Source organism: Cervus elaphus, chromosome 14, assembly GCF_910594005.1.
Source record: "Cervus elaphus chromosome 14, mCerEla1.1, whole genome shotgun sequence".
NCBI lineage: Eukaryota > Metazoa > Chordata > Mammalia > Artiodactyla > Cervidae > Cervus > Cervus elaphus.
In genome coordinates this window covers 49404816-49422794 of record NC_057828.1, presented here as the reverse complement: position 1 = coordinate 49422794, position 17979 = coordinate 49404816, and the positions used below count along the sequence as shown (strand labels likewise).

Below are 17979 nucleotides of genomic sequence, written 5' to 3'. Positions count from 1 at the left end.
CTTTTGCATTTCTTTTTCTTGGGGATGGTCTTGATCACTGCCTCCTGTACAATGTCAAGAACCTCCATCCATAGTTCTTCAGGCACTCTATCAGATCTAATCCCTTGAATCTATTTGTCACTTCTACTGTATAATTGTAAGGGATTTGATTTAGGTCATACCCAAATGGTCTAGTGGTTTTCCCTACTTTCTTCAATTTAAGTCTGAATTTGGCAATGAATTCACGTTCTGAGCCAAAGTCAGTTCCTGGTCTTGTTTTTGCTGACTCTATAGAGTTTATCCATCTTTGGCTGCAAAGAATACGATCAATCTGATTTCAGCATTGACCATCTGGGGATGTCCATTTGCAGAGTAATCTCTTGTGTTGTTGGAAGAGGGTGTTTGCTATGACCAGTGCATTCTCTTGGCAAAACTGTTAGCCTTTGACCTACTTCATTTTGTACTCCAAGGCCAAATTTCCCTGTTACTTCAGGTATCTCTTGACTTCCTACTTGGAGAAGGAAATGGCAAACCACTTCAGTATTCTTGCCTTGAGAACCCCATGAACAGTATGAAAAGACAAAAAAAATAGGACACTGAAAGATGAACTCCCCAGGTTGGTAGGTGCCCAATATGCTACTGGAGATCAGTGGAGAAATAACTCCAGAAAGAGTGAGGAGATGGAGCCAAAGCAAAAACAACATCCAGTTGTGGATGTGACAGATGAGGGAAGTAAAGTCTGATGCTGTAAAGAGCAATATTGCATAGGAACCTGGAATGTTAGATTCATGAATCAAGTCAAATTGGAAGGGTCAGATAAGAGATGGCAAGAGTGAACATCGACATTTTAGGACTCAGTAAACTAAAATAGACAAAAATGGGTGAATTTAACTCAGATGACCATGATATCTACTACTGTGGGCAGGAATCCCTTAGAAGAAATGGAATAGCCATCCTAGTCAACAAGAGTCCAAAATTCAGTACTTGGATGCAATCTCAAATATGACCAAATGATCTCTGTTCGTTTCCAAGGCAAACCATGCAATATCACAGTAATCCAAGTCTATGCCCCAACCAGTAATGCTGAAGAAGCTGAAGTTGAATGGTTTTATGAAGACCTACAAGACCTCTAGAACTAACACCCAAAAAAGATGTCCTTTTCATTATAGGGGACTGGAATGCAAAAGTAGGAAAGAACTCTTAAGACACAACAAATAAGAAAACCCAAAAAATGGGCTAAAGATCTAAACAGACATCTCGCCAAAGAAGATATACAGATAGCAAGTAAGTAGATCATCGTGAGGGAATCATAATGAAAATAACGAGCTACCCTACGTGGGCTTCCTGGGTGGCTCAGTGGTAAAGAATCCACCTGTCGATGCAGGAGACCAGGGTTTGATCCCTGGGTCAGGAAGACCCCCTGGAGGAGGAAATGGCAACCCACTCCAGTATTCTTGCCTGGAGTATTCCACAGACAGAAGAGTCTGGTGAGGTCACAAAGAGTGGGATACAACTGAGTGACTAAACAACAACCACAACCATGACACACCTACTCGGACAGCCCGAATCCAGGGTACCGACGACGTCAAAGGTTGGCAAGGCTGTGAAGCACCAGGAACTCTCACTCGCTGCTGATGAGAATGCAACATGGTGCGGCCACATGGAAGACAGCTGGGCAGTTTCTCTCAAAACTCAACCTACTTTTACTATGTGTGTGTGTTAGTCGCTCAGTTGTGTCCGACTCTTTGTGACCCCACAGACCATAGCCCACCAGGCTCCTCTGTCCATGGAACTTTCCAGGCAAGAATACTGGAATGGGTGGCCATTCCCTTCTCCAGGGAATCTTCCCAACCCAGGGATCGAACCCAGGTCTCCCACACTGCAGGCAGATTCTTTAACGTCTGAGCCACAAGGGAAGCCCATATGATGCATCAATTGGGCTCCAAGGTATTTACCCAAATGAGCTGAAAATGTTTGTCCACACAAAATCCTGAACAAAAATGTTTACAGTAAGTCACTTTAACCTTGAAGTTGAAACCTTCAAAGATGTGAACGTGCGTCCCATCTACTTCAGGCGTGAATGAAACTGCAGCTTGCCCTCTGTCTCCTACTGCTGATGCTCCTGCAACTCTGCTGTCTCCCACCTCCTCTCCCTCCTCCAGTCAGTAACTCTTCTTGACTGTTCATTCGATGCCAGCCCATGTGCCAACTGTTGTGCTGTACTATTGTACTGTGTTGTAGGTTTAAAATGTCTTGATTTTTTCATATTTGTTTTTTATGTATTAATTGTGTGAAAAGCATTATAAACCTATTACAGTAGAGTACTGTACAGCCGATTGTGTTGGTTGGGTATCTAGGATAATTCTGTTGGACTTAAAATGCGGTCTCAGAATGGAACTTGTTTGTATTTTGTATGTAGGGGATTCACTGTATAGCAATTTTGTCCATAATTGTCAAAAACTAGAAGCAACCAAGGCACCTTTCAGTAGATGAATGGATAAATAAACTGAGGTACATCCAGACGACAGAGTATTATTCAGTGCTGAAAATAAATGAGCTATCAAGCCACAAAAAGACATGGAAGAACCTTAAATGTGTATTACTTAGCAAAAGAAGCCATCTGAAAAAGTATATGCTATACAGTTTCACCTGTATGATATCCTGAAAAAGGCACAACTATGGAGACAATAAAAGGATCAGGAGCAGACAGGGTGGAGCACCCTGGAGGTTTCAGGCAGTGAAATTACCCTGGTTGGTATGGTAACAGTGGATATATACATTTGTCAAAATCCATAGAATGTACAACATCAAGAGTAAACCTTAAGGTAAACTATGAGCTTCAGTTAGCAACAGTGTATCAATATTGGTTCATCAATTATAACAAAGGTACCACATTAATGTAAGATGTTACTAATGGGGGAGCCTATGGGGCAGGCTCAGGATCATTTCATGGCAATAGATGGGGAAACAATGGAAACAGTGACAGATTTCATTTTGGGGGGCTCCAAAATCACTGCAGATGGTGACTGCAGCCATGAAATTAAAAGACACTTGCTCCTTGGAAGAAAAACTATGACCAACCTAGACAGCATGTTAAAAAGCAGAGACACTACAAAAGCTGACAAAGGTCCATCTAGTCAAAGCTATGATTTTTCCAGTAGTCATGTACAGATGTGAGAGATGGACCATAAAGAAAGCTGAGCGCCAAAAAAATAATGCTTTGAACTGTGGTGTTGGAGAAGACTGAAGAGAGTCCCTTGGACTGCAAGGAGATGAAACCAGTCAATCCTAAAGGAAATCAGTCCTGAATATTCATTGAAAGGACTGATGCTGAAGCTGAAATTCCAATACTTTGACCACCTGAAGTAAAGAACAGACTCATTGGAAAAGACCCTGATTCTGGGAAAGACTGAAGGCAAGAGAAGGGGACGACAGAGGATGAGATGGTTCGATGGCATTATCAACTCGATGAACATGAGTTTGAGCAAGCTTCGGGAGTTGGTGATGAACAGGGAAGCCTGGCGTGCTGCAGTCCATGGGGTTGCAAAGAGTCAGACACAACTGGGCAACTGAACTAAACTGAACCGATGGGGACAGGAAGTATAAGGGGAATCCTGACTATCTGCTCATTTTCTCTATAAATCTAAAACTGCTCTGACAAATAAAATCTATCAATTTTATAAAATCCATGGAACAGTGCACTTTGTTGTAGGCATGCTATATTAGGTTGGCCAAAAAGTGTCATAGCTTTTTCCATAATATCTGGTGGAAAAAATCTGAACAAACTCTTGGACCAACCTAATATTTCAACAACAAAAGAAAACATGTCTTAAGTGAGGGCCATGAAAGCACTGGTGTTGAACCAATACAACTTCTGAAGCCTTGAGGGACATCCACAGAGGACCCCTGAGTTTAAGCTGCTGAAGGAAGAAGCCCAGATCTGCCTAGTCAGAGGCATCTTTTGCCAAGACTCAGCTGTGTAAGAAACTGTAAAGCCTTTCTGGACTTTAAGATTAATTTTAGGCTTTGAATTTTAATTCACCCTGACAAGGAAAATTTGATTTTGGAGTTTAATTTCTTTGGACTTCCACTTGCAGGGAAATTTAATTTTTGGACTAATTTCTCTCTGGGCAATTCCTAATGGAAAGGGGTTTATAGTCAAATCAGGAGCACCTCTAAGTGGTTGGCCTTTTTTATTGAATTATCTTCAGGCTATCATTTAACCTCACAGCAGAACCTCTGATGAGCTAAACTGGATCAAGGGACTGGACAGAACTTAGAATGGGAAATAGGGAATAAATTCTCAGCAATGGGTGCAGAGGAGTCTTGAAATCTATGCATTATTCTGGTCCAATTCAAAGCCTTCTGAGGATATAAGCTATAAACTATCCACCACTGGTCCTGGAGCACGGACAAAGGAAAGATGGTTGGTTTGGGAGAAGTGGTCCCAGGGAGGCTGGGAAACCTCCCCAAGATGACTAGTCCCACAAGGAAGGCCACACCCCCACTGACCATACCCTCAATGGTTAAGCCATTGAGGCTTAAGGGGGTAGAGAGAACAAAATGCAAAAGGTTGCAGGAGCCCATCCTTCCCCAGCCCCACCTCTCCACAGAGGGGCCTCCTGTGCCCACCCTCTGCCCAGCACACGCCCCTCCCCAGGGCAAAATTAGCTCATGGGCTACTGGGTTTGGCAGAAAGAACAGGGCCCGAGCTGCTGACCCTTTCCCCTGCCTATTCTTTTCAGATTTATCCACAGGAAGAGAGGATGCTGTGGTCCACAGGCAAACAGGGGTGGCAGCTCTACCCAAGGATCAAGGCTGACTGTGGCTGCCAGCCTGACCTCTGCCTGCCTCTCACCTGATGGGGGCTCAGAAAGCCTGACTTTCAGACTTAGCCCCACACCCACGCCTGCTCTGCTGCTCCCCACTGATGCTGACCTTGGGCAAGGGAACAGAGCATCACCTGTGTGCCCATGAGCCCTAGCACCTAACAATCTGGCTGATCCTTCGCACTGCTTCTTTGTTTTCCAACCATTTATACTCATTTTTAAATTTTTTTCCTTCTACTTTTATTCGGTTTGTTCTGTTTTTCTTTTTTTTTTTTTTTTTTTCACCAGACTTCCTGAGCTGAACAATTCAGTTCAGTCGCTCAGTCATGTCTGACTCTTTGCGACCCCATGGACTGCAGCACACCAGGCTTCCCTGTCCATCACCAACTCCTGGAGCTGGCTCAGACTCATGACCATCGAGTCGGTGATACCATCCAACCATCTCTTCCTCTGTCATCCCCTTCTCCTCCCACCTTCAATCTTTCCCAGCATCAGGGTCTTTTCCAATGAGTCACTTCTTCAAATCAGGTGGCCAAAGTATTGGAATTTCAGCTTCAGCATCAGTCCTTCCGATGAATATTCAGGACTGATTTCCTTTAGGACTGACTGGTTTGATCTCCTTGCAGTCCAAGAACTCCAAGCATCAATTCTTTGGTGCTCAGCTTTCTTTGTAGTCCAACCCTCACATCCATACATGACTACTGGAAAAACCATAGCTTTGACTAGATGGAACTTTGTTGGCAAAGTAATGTCTCTCCTTTTTAATATGCTGTCTAGGTTGATCATAGCTTTTCTTCCAAGGAGCAAATGTCTTTTAATTTCAAGGCTGTAGTCACCATCTGCAGTGATTTTGTCTGCAGAGAAAGATTTTGTCTGCAAGAAAATAAAGTCTCTCACTGTTCCCATTGTTTCCCCATCTATTTGCCATGAAGTGATGGGACCGGATGCCATGATCTTTGTTTTTTGAATGTTGAGTTTTAAACCAACTTTTTCACTCTCCTCTTTCACTTTCATCAAGAGGCCCTTTAGTTCCTCTTTGTTTTCTGCCATAAGGGTAATATCGTCTGTGTATTTCAGGTTATTGATATTTCTCCCAGCAATCTTAATTCCAGCTTGTGCTTCATCGAGCCCTGCATTTCACACTGGGGTACTCTGCATAGAAGTCAAATAAGCAGGGTGACAATATACAGCCTTGAAGTACTCCTTTCCCAATTTGGAACCAGTTGTTGTTCCATGTCCATTTCTAACTGTTGCTTCTTGACCTGCATACAGGTTTCTCAGGAGGCAGGTCAGGTGATCTGGTATTCTCATCTCTTGAAGAATTTTCCAGTTTGTTGTGATCCACACAGTCAAAGGCTTTGGTATAACCAATAAAGCAGAAATAGATGTTTTTCTGGAATTCTCTTGCTTTTTCGATGATCCAACAGATGCTGGCAATTTGATCTCTGGTTCCTCTGCCTTTTCTAAATCCAGCTTGAACATCTGGAAGTTCATGGTTCATGTACTATGGAAGCCTCGCTGGAGAATTTTGAGCATTACTTTGCTAGCATGTGAGATGAGTGTAATTGTGCTGCAGTTTGAACATACTTTGGCATTGCCTTTCTTAGGGACTGGAATGAAAACTGACCTTTTCAGTCCTGTGGCCACTGTTGAGTTTTCCAAATTTGCTGGCATATTGAGTGCAGCACTTTCACAACATCATCTTTTAGGATTTGAAACAGCTCAACTGGAATTCTATCACCTCCACTAGCTTTGTTCATAGTGATGCTTCCTAAGGCCCAGTTGACTTTGCATTTCACGATGTCTGGCTCTAGGCACGTGATCACACCATCATGGTTATCTGGGTCAGGAAGATCTTTTTTGTATAGTTCTTCTGTGTATTCTTGCCACCTCTTAATATCTTCTGTTTCTGTTAGGTCCATCCCGTTTCTGTCTTTTATTGTGCCCATCTTTGCATGAAATGTTCCCTTGGTACCTTTAATTTTCTTGAAGAGATCTCTAGTCTTTCTCATTCTATTGCCTTCCTCTATTTCTTTGCATTGATCACTGAGGAAGGCTTTCTTATCTCTCCTTGCTATTCTGTGGAACACTGCATTCAAACGGGTATATATTTCCTTTTCTTCTTTGCTTTTTGCTTTTCTTTTCTCAGCTATCTCTAAGGCCTCCTCAGACAACCATTTTGTCTTTTCGCATTTCTTTTTCTTGGGGATGGTCTTGATCACTGCCTCCTGTACAATGTCAAGAACCTCCATCCATAGTTCTTCAGGCACTTTGTCTATCAGATCTAATCCCTTGAATCTATTTGTCACTTCCACTATATAATTGTAAGGGATTTGATTTAGGTCATACCTGAATGGTCTAGTGGTTTTCCCTACTTTCTTCAATTTAAGTCTGATTTTGGCAATAAGGAGTTTATTTAGAAAGATGGTCTTATATAAAAACTGATTATTCATTGATATGTGTATACATCTCAGGTCACCAAGCAGGTATTGCCATATACGCAATCTAATTTTACAGCATTCTTTGACTGTCATACCTCAAGGTCAGAAATCATTCACTGCCTTTCCCCCAGAAGGCTCAGTGCTCTGTGGTGACCTAAATGAGAAGGAAATCCAAAAAAAAGGGGATATGTGTGTACGTGTGGCTGATTCACTTTGCTGAACTATAAAAACTAACAACACTGTAAAGCAACTCTACTCCATTAAAAGTTAATTCTTAAGAAAGATACTTTCTTCATTCCCAATAGAAGCATTTAAAGCTGCAAATTTCCCTGGAACTGCCATTTTACTTATTAGTTTTGATGCACAATATCATTTTTTCATTCAGTTTTAAACAGCCATCTCTATATTGATTTCTTTATTGACCTACAGGAAAATTAGAAGTGTATTTTAAAATTCAAAAATCCAGCAGTTTGGAGCCTTCTAGGGGAAAGGTAGTGAATGATGATTTCTGACCTTGAGGTATGACAAAGAGTGCTGTAAAATTAGATTTCATATATGACAATACCTGCTTGGTGACCTAAGATATATACCTATATCTATGAATAATCAGTTTGTATAAATTTTAAAGTATACCTGAAAGTAATGTATGTTCTCTAAATTGGTTGTACAGGTTTTATAATACCACCTTTCTAAACTGTATTTTATAATACCATCATTAATTTTTTCTGCTTTATCTATCAATTCACTGAGAGAAATGTATCAAAATCTATGGTTATAAGTTTGTCAGATTCTCCCTATAAAGTCCATTAACTAGCCCTTCATATTTGGAGGTTGTGTCTGTTGGAAGTTCACGGACTGACAGTCATTTTTCCTGGTGAATTACTCTCGATTATTATTTCACAGGTCTCTTGATTCCCAGCAATGCATCTGCCTTGTCACTTTTGTCTGATGTTAATGTTGTTAAGCTACTTTCATTTAACATTTTACCACTCCTTTCTCTACCTGTTACTTTCTACTCAAGAGGCAGTGGTGGTTCAGACCTCAGCTCTGTCCCTTACGAGCCATGTGACTGGCCAGAGGCGGGGCAACTGGGCACCAAAAACAACACCATATTCGGTATATTCCAAGCCACTGCAGTGTAAATCCATTAGTTTATAATGACATGAGAAAAAAAAAAAAAGCCATTGGAGCCATCTTTGAAGGATGCTGGTAACTGTCTGGTTACTTTGAAAATTAGCAAATAAAGGGGAAAACATGCATTGTTTGGCTTCCCTATGTGAATTGCACCTCTAGGTAACCAAATAGTTGATGAGGAGAAGTTTCTTTTTAAGGAAGCATCCTGGCCGATAAATGAATTCGTATTCTAGAAGTAGTATAAGAAGTAACCAGGTGCCACCAGAGATGCGGACATACCACCAGTGACAAAGACTCTTTGTCCCATACGAAAAGCAGGCATCTGCTCTTGCACCTAGATCTCACTCCAATTTACAGGAAAAACGGGGATGAGAGGAGCACTGCAGAAGCCACCCCTGAGCCTTGAAGCCAAAGTGCAGGCTCTGGGAGGCTCTAGGGAGCCAGCAACTCTATGGCTTCAACAAATAATTTAAATGAAAAAGCAGGGATGGGAAGGTGATGACAACTATAGATAGAAAGAGACTCGAGAGGCACACCTTCCCAACATATAGACCTCAGATCTTGATTTGAACAAACTATTAAAAATTTTTATGACGTTACTGGGGAAATGTTAACATTGGCTAGATATTTGCTAATATTAAATCATTCTTTGTTGAGTGGGGTAATATCATTGAGTTTATGTTTCTCAAAAAAAAGACTCTAGGGACTTCCCGGGTGGTCCAGTATCTAAGACTCCGTGCTCCCAATGCAGGGGGCCCGGCTTCAATCCCTGGTCAGGGAACTGGGTCCCACAAGCCGCAACTAAGAGTTTGCATTGATCAACTAAAGATCCCACATGCGGCAGACGAGCCTGGCAGGCTACAGTCCATAGGACTGCAGAGTTGTACACAGCTGAAGAGACTTAGCACGCATGCTGCAATGAAGATCAAAGATCCCACATGCTTCAACTAAATAATAAAAAATTTTTAATGGTTAAAGCTAAAAGGCTTTTTTAAAAAAAGACTCTACTTTTTAAGATACACATAAGGGAACATCTAGAGATGAAATTATATGTGTAGGATTTAGTTCAAATAGCCCTGGTTTCGGGAGGGGTCTGGGTGGGGTGTTGTTGACAATCATCAAAGCTGATTGGCAGAAGCACTGATTATTCATTATACTAGTCACTCAAATTCTCTGCTTGTTTGAAGATTTTCATTTTTCAGCATGTTTTAAATAATAAAACCCACAGACAGAGCTCAGCACTGGGTTCTGTGTGTGCCGGACCCCCGGGCTCACCCGCATCAAAGGAGCCATCCTTCTGGATCTGGGCGAGGATGTGCGACAGGGAGGCAGAGCCAGACTTCCCGGCGTCAGCCAGCTCCACGAGTTGCAGCCGTGGCGTGGTCTCGGGTGGGAAGCAGTAGAACTGGAAGGTGAAGTACACAGTCTGTGGCCATGGAGCTGCCTGCTCGTCCTGGGGCACCCTGGATCCAACGACACCCCAAGTCAACCAGGCATCCCAGTGGAGAACCGGGCTTTCATCACACACTCTCGGGGAGACCATGGGCGAAAGGCCACCTCCTCCACCCCCACAGCAGCCACACGGTGACCTCAGGGAGCCCTCTGGGCATCCCCCCTTCAGGCGTGATCGAGAGCCCTGCCCTTGGGGCTACACCAGCACCCGAGGACTGGGCAACATGCTGTCCATGTTGTAACTAAGGACCATAGGAGTCCAGGTAAAGCAGAGTTTATAGAATTTGGAAACGGCTGGGGGTGGGTCCGAGCCAGACTGAAACAAAGACACAGGGCATTCTGTAATTGCTTAGACCTGGTCATAGGTTTCTGCTGGGTCAGAACCACATGGAAGCTTTCCCTCGACGCAAGAAATGCAAAAGCCAGGTAAAGAGTAACAGGCGAAATAATCAAGAATTTACCTGCTAAATGCAAGAAATTGCAGCACTATCTCATTGCCTTGCAGACAATCTGATTCTTCCTTCTGAGGGCTGAACTTCACGGGGTCTGTAGGACTCACAGCCTCAGCTGGTTGCTTGTTGGCATCCAGAATCTCAGGAAAACCAGCAGACTGCAGCAGCGCCAGGGAGGCCCGTGACAGCTTCCCTCCAGAGCTGGAATGGATGGCCCCCTGAGCCAGCCTCCAGGAGAAGGCTGACCGAGGGGCAGGACCCGGACAGTCACCTCTCTGGGAAAGCCTGCTGTTCAGGGAGTCACAGGGTCTTGATGCTCAGTGCTTGCCCGGGGTCCCTCCCAGACCTGCTCCTCACCTCCGAGTCTGGGTTCCTGCAATGATCGGGGCGTGCACAGGCGTGAAAGGCAGTTCCTGCAAGTGGTCAGCAGCGGACGTTCCCAGAGCCAAGGCCGTCTGGCTCAAGTCAGCCTCCAGGTGAGAGATCCTGCCCTCCAAGGGAAACTCCTGTCAAACACAGTGGGGCCCCAGGTAAGGCCAACAAGGAGCCCCACTCGTAACCAAGGAAGCTGGACGTGGGGCTCATGGATGAATCACCCCTGCCACATGGCAAATGAAAACACAGGAGGCTCAGCTGCATTGCAATCTCAGCTAAGTGGTGAATAATTTTAGTATAAGCATGTCCTGGGCAATATCCGGGACATACACTAAAAAGTGATTGTTTATCTGAAATTCTAATTCACCTGGGCATCCTGTATTTTATGTGAGTTGAAAAGCAACAAGGAAGGAACCACTGATTTTATGAACAGGTCAGTAGTCTGGGAGATGCCTGATGCCTGAGAAGACAAATTAACATTAAAACCATGTCCATGTAACAGGAAGATGAAACTGTCTCCAGCAATGCAAGGGAGCCTGTGGGACAGAGCCCTCACATGTACGGATGCTCCCTGTCCCCACGTCACCCAATGCTCTAGGCACCCACCTGCATCCACCTTCCACCTCTGTCTAAGTGAAGACTTTAATAGGATCCAGGATACTCTCTCTGGAGCTGGCTTCCCCAGCTTCTCATCTCATTCAGAAGGAGCCCCAAGTGATTTGGTCGCCAGTAACAGAAGAGATGTAAGATCTTCCTGACTACACGAGCCCAGGGATATTTTGGAATAAGGTACTGCAGCATGAGGATTTTTAGGTAAGTAATTAACTAGAGCTGCTTTTCCTCGACAGGCTTCCAGGGCAAGACTGAAGTCTGCAGGTGAACCAGGAAATTCTGTGTGGGTCCTCCCAAGGCCAGTGGAAGGAAACAGGCCTATTTCGGCCCATTAGCTCCAGTGGAATCTGGGGTGGTGAGCTTCACGGACTCCTCCGGCCTCAGACAGGAAGGCGAGCATCCTGGAAGGGGAGCTGGCAGCTTGGGTCAGCCTCTAGTTACATCTCTAGGGAAACTTTTCTTTTTCTCTTGTGTTCAGAGGTCTAAGGGCACTTTGTCTTCTCGGGTAGAAGAAAGGCAGAAATCAAGCCCTGTAGCAGGAACACCTCCCAAACCAAACCCTTGGTCACCAAGACAGATGGTGGAAGATATCTGGAACCTGGAAAGGAGGCAATGTCCAGCCCCTATCCCTATGCCTGCTTCACAGGGACCCCATGAACGTCTTGACCACCTCGCCAAGGGCCAGGGCAGCCAGCTAAGTCAGAGACTTCATCCGAGTCGGGAGTCTGGAGCCATTCTCAGGAAGGAGGCAGGGCGGGGGGAGGGGCGGGTTACTTACCCCTGGGACCAGGGAGGGCGCAGGGCTCCCAGGAGGCCGTGATGAGGGTTTGGCCAAGCGGTGGCGCGGAGCCGGGGATGGTGGGGAAGCCGCCAGCTGGGAAAGCGACAGCTGAAGGGAAGAAAGCTTGGGTAAGATGACAAAGGGCACCCCGGTAACTTCACAGAGCCCCTCCTGCCCTCTCAGCACTGACCCTCTAGGGGAATAGGACTCTAGTTGTGGCCCCAGGAGGCAGCAAGGTCTGGAATCTCCTGGTCACCAGCTGCTCTGGACCAGGCACTGAGTCTAATTGCTTCTACTCTCATCACCAAGAGCTGCAATTAGGTGATATCTTCCACACCGCAATATTTGAATAAAAATAGTATTAATAAGGAAAAGCTTGCTTAATAAGGAAGGGATGCTGGGTTCTCTCCACTCAGGCTGCAGGTCTTGTCTCTGAACTTCTCTGGGTTTTAGCCCCATCCCCGGGCTGAACTCCTCCATGACCCCTTCTGATTCTAACCACCTGTGTTCCTACGACAAGAACCTGCCCGTTATGGGATGACCCTGACGGCAGCTGATGTGGGCCCTGGAATCCCCGCTCCACCACTTGACTGCCACATGATGTGGGCAAGTCACCTAACTCACTGGTTTAGCCTGTCTCCTCACCTGTAAAAGGGGGATGCTGACAGCAGCTAAATCACAGGGCTGCTGGGGAAAAGGACCTGGCATGTACCCGACATGGAGTCAGCCTTCTGCAGACGGTACACAGATGCGGGGAGTGAACGTCAATGTGAAAGGCTGGTGTGGGGAGGTGAAGGGCCCTGACCCTACTGAAGACCCATCTCTCAAATCCTGTTTATAATGTAGTACACGTTACTCATGGGACCTCTGCCATCAGCAGTGACCGTCAGCCCAGGGGTAGCAATGGCGGTGGCGTGGCAGGTGGTGCTGATACAGAAAGGACCCAGCACATGAAGAGGTGTTGAGGAAATGGGCGGGGGCCCTGGGGGATCCAGGCAGCATTTTGGGGCAGAGAGGAATGTAGGGTCGGCTCAGCTCCCCTGGACCCCAGCAGCCATCCTGAGCCTCTCCAGCCTCTGGGGGCAGACGGTGCTGTTCTGTGGCCCCCAGCACTCAGAAGCACCATGCCAAACACTGCAGGGGATACAAGGACAGACCAGCAGGGGCCGGGAGGCTGCCCTGACCGTGCCTTCAGGCAAATGCAACATCCACTCTGATCCAGTTTCCAAGCTGCATGGTGCTCGTTAAAGACCTGTCCTGGGCCAGCCTCGGATACTGAACAATTCGACTTTTCTAGAAAGTCAATGTCCAGGATGGTGCTGGCAGACAAGGTCATCAGGAAGACAAACCAGCTCTGACCTCATTCAAACCACGTGGCCAGAGCCAGCCCAGAGCTACGGGCAGACTCACAGCCAGCTCAGGATCCCCGAAGGGTGGCTGCACACTCCCAGACCAGAGGAGGTATCTGCTCTCTGACAGGCCTGCAGGTCAAGGTCCTGTCCCCACCAGCACCAGCTGCTCAGGGTACCTGCCCGGCTGCTGCCCAGGGACGCTGCAGCTCAGCCAGCGCACTCTCCAAGCAGAGAGGTCAGGAGGGCACACCCCAGGGTCTCAGAAGAAAAACCAAGGCTGACCAGTCCTGAACGATTATCAGCCACCAAACGTAACTGCCAAGGAGAACACATTCTGAGTGGGGAAACAGGCCTTCAATGGTTAACAACCACCAGAGCCACTGCCCCGACAGCCGGCTCTGGGACCCGCTGCAGAGACAGGCAGGGGGACGGCTGAGGACACCCCGGCTGCTGTCCCTGGGGGCCCATCCCCTCGGGCTCGCCGGGATCCTTCCCACCCACACACGTAAACAGGATATCAGGTGTTCTTAAAGATGCCAAAAGGACTTTGCTGCACCGAGAACCTTTAAATATGTGATTTTAGAATTCTGAAGCAGGCCTCTCAGGCCTGGACTTACCCCTGGTCCCATGGGTGAGTCCTGGGGAGCGATGAGCCCCTGGGGCGGCGATGCTGGTGGGCCTGCGAGGAAGCACAGGGGGACGGGGAAGGGACACCAAGAGCCCGGCTCAGTCAGTCTGGGTGCGCATCTCCCCCGACCCCACCCAAGCTGTAACCAGTGCTACAGCCGGGCAGTGGCCACCCCACAGTCTCCCCGCCTGGTGGGCAGACCAGCGCATGCGTCTGGGGTCACTGCCTGCAGGATGGAACCCGAGCTCACTCCCCACTTCCACAGCCTCCTTATCCTGCTCCTGTGGGGACTCTGCCTGTGCTCAGGGAGATGCGAGGCTCTTGGAAGGCTCACCCTTCCTTTCACCCTCTCACACACCCCTGCCTTCGGTGGGCCAGGCTCTGACATCTGTCCAGACTGGGACTTCCCCAGCTGTGGCCCACTGGCTGTTTAGTTAAATAACAAACTTCTACGCAGACACGCACACACGGCAAATGCCACAGCTGGGGGTTCTGCTCGCGCATCACTCACGGCCCGTCCCCCAAGGCTCACTCACTCTAGGGGTGCGAGTGCCATACCAGGAAGAATCCAGGCCAGTCCTCCTCAGGGTCCTCAGGGCGAGGGTGCCCCTGGGTGACGCCAGGCTGGTCCCTGCAGTGCCCAAGATGCCCACCTGCGGAGGGAGCAGCCGCCCCCACAGTACCATCCCTAGCCGCAGAGCTCGGTCCCATGCGGCGGTCCAGGGCAGGGCTGGGCTGGGTTTGTCTGTGCTGCTTCCACCCCCATCCCGGGCCCTGAACTCCAGCCCAGAAGCCCAGGCATCGCTCGAGTCCCAGAAACCCCCAGCCTCTCGGCACCGAGCTCCTGTGTTTGGGGCCACCGCCACCTCACCTTCACCCCGCCCACACCATGACTGTCCTGCCTTCACCTGCCAGTGCCACCACCTCCAGCCCGCCTGACCCAGGCCCACACTGACAGGGTACTCCTCACCCACCCGAAGGCCCAGGTGTGACCGGACACCTGTCTGAGGTGACCTGCCTGGTTCCCCTGAGGACCACACCTGCCTCACACACCACAGTCCCCTTCACGGGGACCTGACTCTGGCCACTGCATGTGAACACCACCCCCTCTTGAACTTCAGGACATGCTGAGACATCACGGCCCTCCCTGAGGTAACCAGCCCTGCTCCAGTCACCCCCACGTGGCCCTGAGGACCTAACTTTAGCCCTTCCTTCTCCCCCTGTGGTCTCTGCTGCCCACGTCCCTGCACAAGAAACCATCAGAACGGCTCACACACTCCTGCAAATGGAAGCCCTGAAATAAAAGCCGGTCCATCCGTGTGTGGAGCCTGGAAGCAATTAAAAAGCGGGAGGTCGACGGGTGAATCGTGAGGTGGGACTTTGCCAGGCACACTGGGCAGCTCAGGGCCGCGCAGTCTCAGGAAGGGCTGAGTCAGTAGCGATTTCACACCACCCGCGCCAGTCACGATAGGGTCGGCCACGCCGTGCAGGAGACAGAGAACCTCACACTTGCAGCTGCAGCCACTGAGCCCGTCTGAAGATTAATTTCCTGACAACTGATTACCTCCCCATCAGCCTCCACTCGCTGAAAAGTCCTGTCGACAGAAGCTAAGGTGTCTAGTCCTCTCTCGGCTCAGCTTCTAGAAGCCCAAACGCTCTACACCTGACTGAAAAGGCCATGAGGGGGCTTGCAGCCTGCCCGGAACCTGGGCTGTCCACATCCCACAGGGTCGCATAACTGCACTGAGCACTTCTCTGCACTGGGCCTGGGGTGGGTGTGCAGACTATGCAGGTCTGAAACCCACCCACACTCAAGGGCGAGGGGGACTACTTTTCAGGTCAGCCCTTCTTGTGAGTCGAGTGGGTGGGCAAGCATCACAGAGAGACAGAGAGTAAGTGCATAGACACATTGAGTGCTCAGGCACTGGGCTTGGCAACATCCTCCAGGCTGGAGAGGGCAGAGGCCTCACCCGTGTCTCCCCTGGAAAGGCTGGGGTGGGAGGGCCTCCATGCACAGCTACCAGCCAGGAGCCAGCCCTGCGTGAGAGACAGCATTAACGCCCTTTGCCCCACGTTACGAGCTGCCTTCCAGAGAGCACTTTTGCGTGAACATAGCTGTGTATTTGGCTGGGGGTGGGGGGAGGGTGCTGGGGAAAAGACAATCAGCTGGCAGGGCCTGATGAAGGGGGTTTGTGGAGGAAAACGCTGCCCTGCAGACAGACCTACTTATGCTTAACCTAAGGGAGAGGTGGTTGTTGCTTAGCAACCGTGGAAACTGAGGGCCAGGCCCCGGACCAGGAGGGTGGGGGTCTGGGGGTGTTCCAGCATGGGGCCAAACAGCTGGCTCCAAGGGCAAGGGGATGGAAGGGGTCATCACAGCCAAAGACACAATCGCCATAATTCAAATAAGAATTTTGAAAAATAGCTTTCCCCATCAGACCTTGAAAATAAAGGAGGAGTGTTTCATGGTACCTGGGACACTAAGAATTTACAAGGCAGACCCATTTGAAAGGCCTTTATTCCTAATTATTTGGCCTTTGAAAGCCATTCTCTTGAAGACTTTGATCACAGAAATGGAGGAAGTGAGTAAAGTCTAGGAAGACATAACGAGATGCTGGTTGATGCAGCAGGCATGATGGGCCTCTGTGCTGAAGGAATCCAGACCTCAGGAGGCCGAGAACCAGAAGTGCCCCACCTAGTTAATCAGGCCCGAGAGCGGTCAGGAGCACCGGATGTGCCCAGAGCCCTAGACTGAGCCACCTTCAAGGCCCAGGCTCAGAAGCCGGGGCTCTGAGCTGCTCACTGATGGTCTCCTGCAGAACGCACCCTCAGAGAGCCAGCACTGACTTCCATCCCCTGGGTGACATCTTTTGCTCTCCCCACCGCTACCTCATCTTTGGATGACACGTACCAGGGCACAGAGAGGATGCTCCCGAGGGTGTCGCCAGCACAAAAGTCAAGAATCTTAATTCCTTATTACTCTGGGAAACACCATGATTACATACTGTCAACGACCCCTTCTGCTTTTATATCTATTAAGCAAATGCACCAAAATTCCAACACCACCAGAACATTCGAAAGCAAAATGTGGGTCAGGGAGATGCTGAGTTCCAAAAACTGGAGATGGAGGGCCCTCTAGCGGCCCCATGCACACCCTCTCGTGCAGGGTGATGAATGGACCTTTGCTCCCTGGTAATTTTGCAGAAAGAATAAAAAGGACAATTCATAACAGGAAGCCAAAGCACCTCACTTAAAGTGACAGCCGCATATCATTAAGATTTCCAGAGGAACCATATAAGTTGGTAAAATACTGAAGCAGGAGAAGTTTCCATCATCAGTTAAACACCAGCAGATATTTGTGTCTCCTGTATTAGGTCTTGGGAAGCAGTGTTTTCAAATGCTTGGAACCTGGGGTGAAGGCGAGCACATTAATGCGACGTGAATGTGGCAATAAATCCAAATTAAATAAACTAAATGTCCCATCCGTGCAGATCTGCTGGTCCCCAAACGATAGCTGAAAAGCAGACAACACTTCCACGGGCCACCTGCGCCAGAACTCAATTCCTGAGGTCCCAGCAGCACAAGCATCCCCTCCTGTGTGCTAAGAACACAGCAATAAATCTCTGGGGAAAGAACTAAGGGGTGTGCACCCAGCACCTCTGAATCCCAGGAAATCACGCTGCGACTCAGTGAGCCCCACACATGGGAGTAACATCCTCGGCCTGTCAGCCAGAAAGAGGCTCAGATCATCTTGAGCCCATAACTAGCTGCCTTGTGGGGAAGCCCTTCCTGGGGGGTGGGGAGGTGTCCCCTGCTGCTTGAACTGCCACAGCGCTCCCTGGAGCCCATGCCCTGCTCTGTGCCCAGCAGACCCTCTGCAGGTCAAGGTGGTGAGCTTCCAGAGGACAGGCCAGGTCCCACGGGCAGGAACTCTATTCAATCAA

General features: G+C 48.4%; 1 protein-coding gene across 10 annotated transcripts in view; it reads right to left on the bottom strand.

Moving 5' to 3' along the window:
- The window catches only part of NPHP4 (nephrocystin 4), a 138126-nt gene that overhangs the window by 40964 nt on the left and 79183 nt on the right, over positions 1-17979 (bottom strand). For 9 of the 10 annotated variants that reach the window (XM_043923291.1, XM_043923295.1, XM_043923293.1 and 6 more), the window contains 5 exons: positions 14025-14086; positions 12053-12163; positions 10645-10793; positions 10297-10488; positions 9659-9846 (listed from right to left, as the gene is read on the bottom strand). In XM_043923291.1, the coding sequence (XP_043779226.1) occupies positions 9659-9846; positions 10297-10488; positions 10645-10793; positions 12053-12163; positions 14025-14086 (702 nt within the window). The remainder of the gene's footprint in view (positions 1-9658; positions 9847-10296; positions 10489-10644; positions 10794-12052; positions 12164-14024; positions 14087-17979) is intronic. The other variant, XM_043923297.1, reaches the window with a different exon arrangement.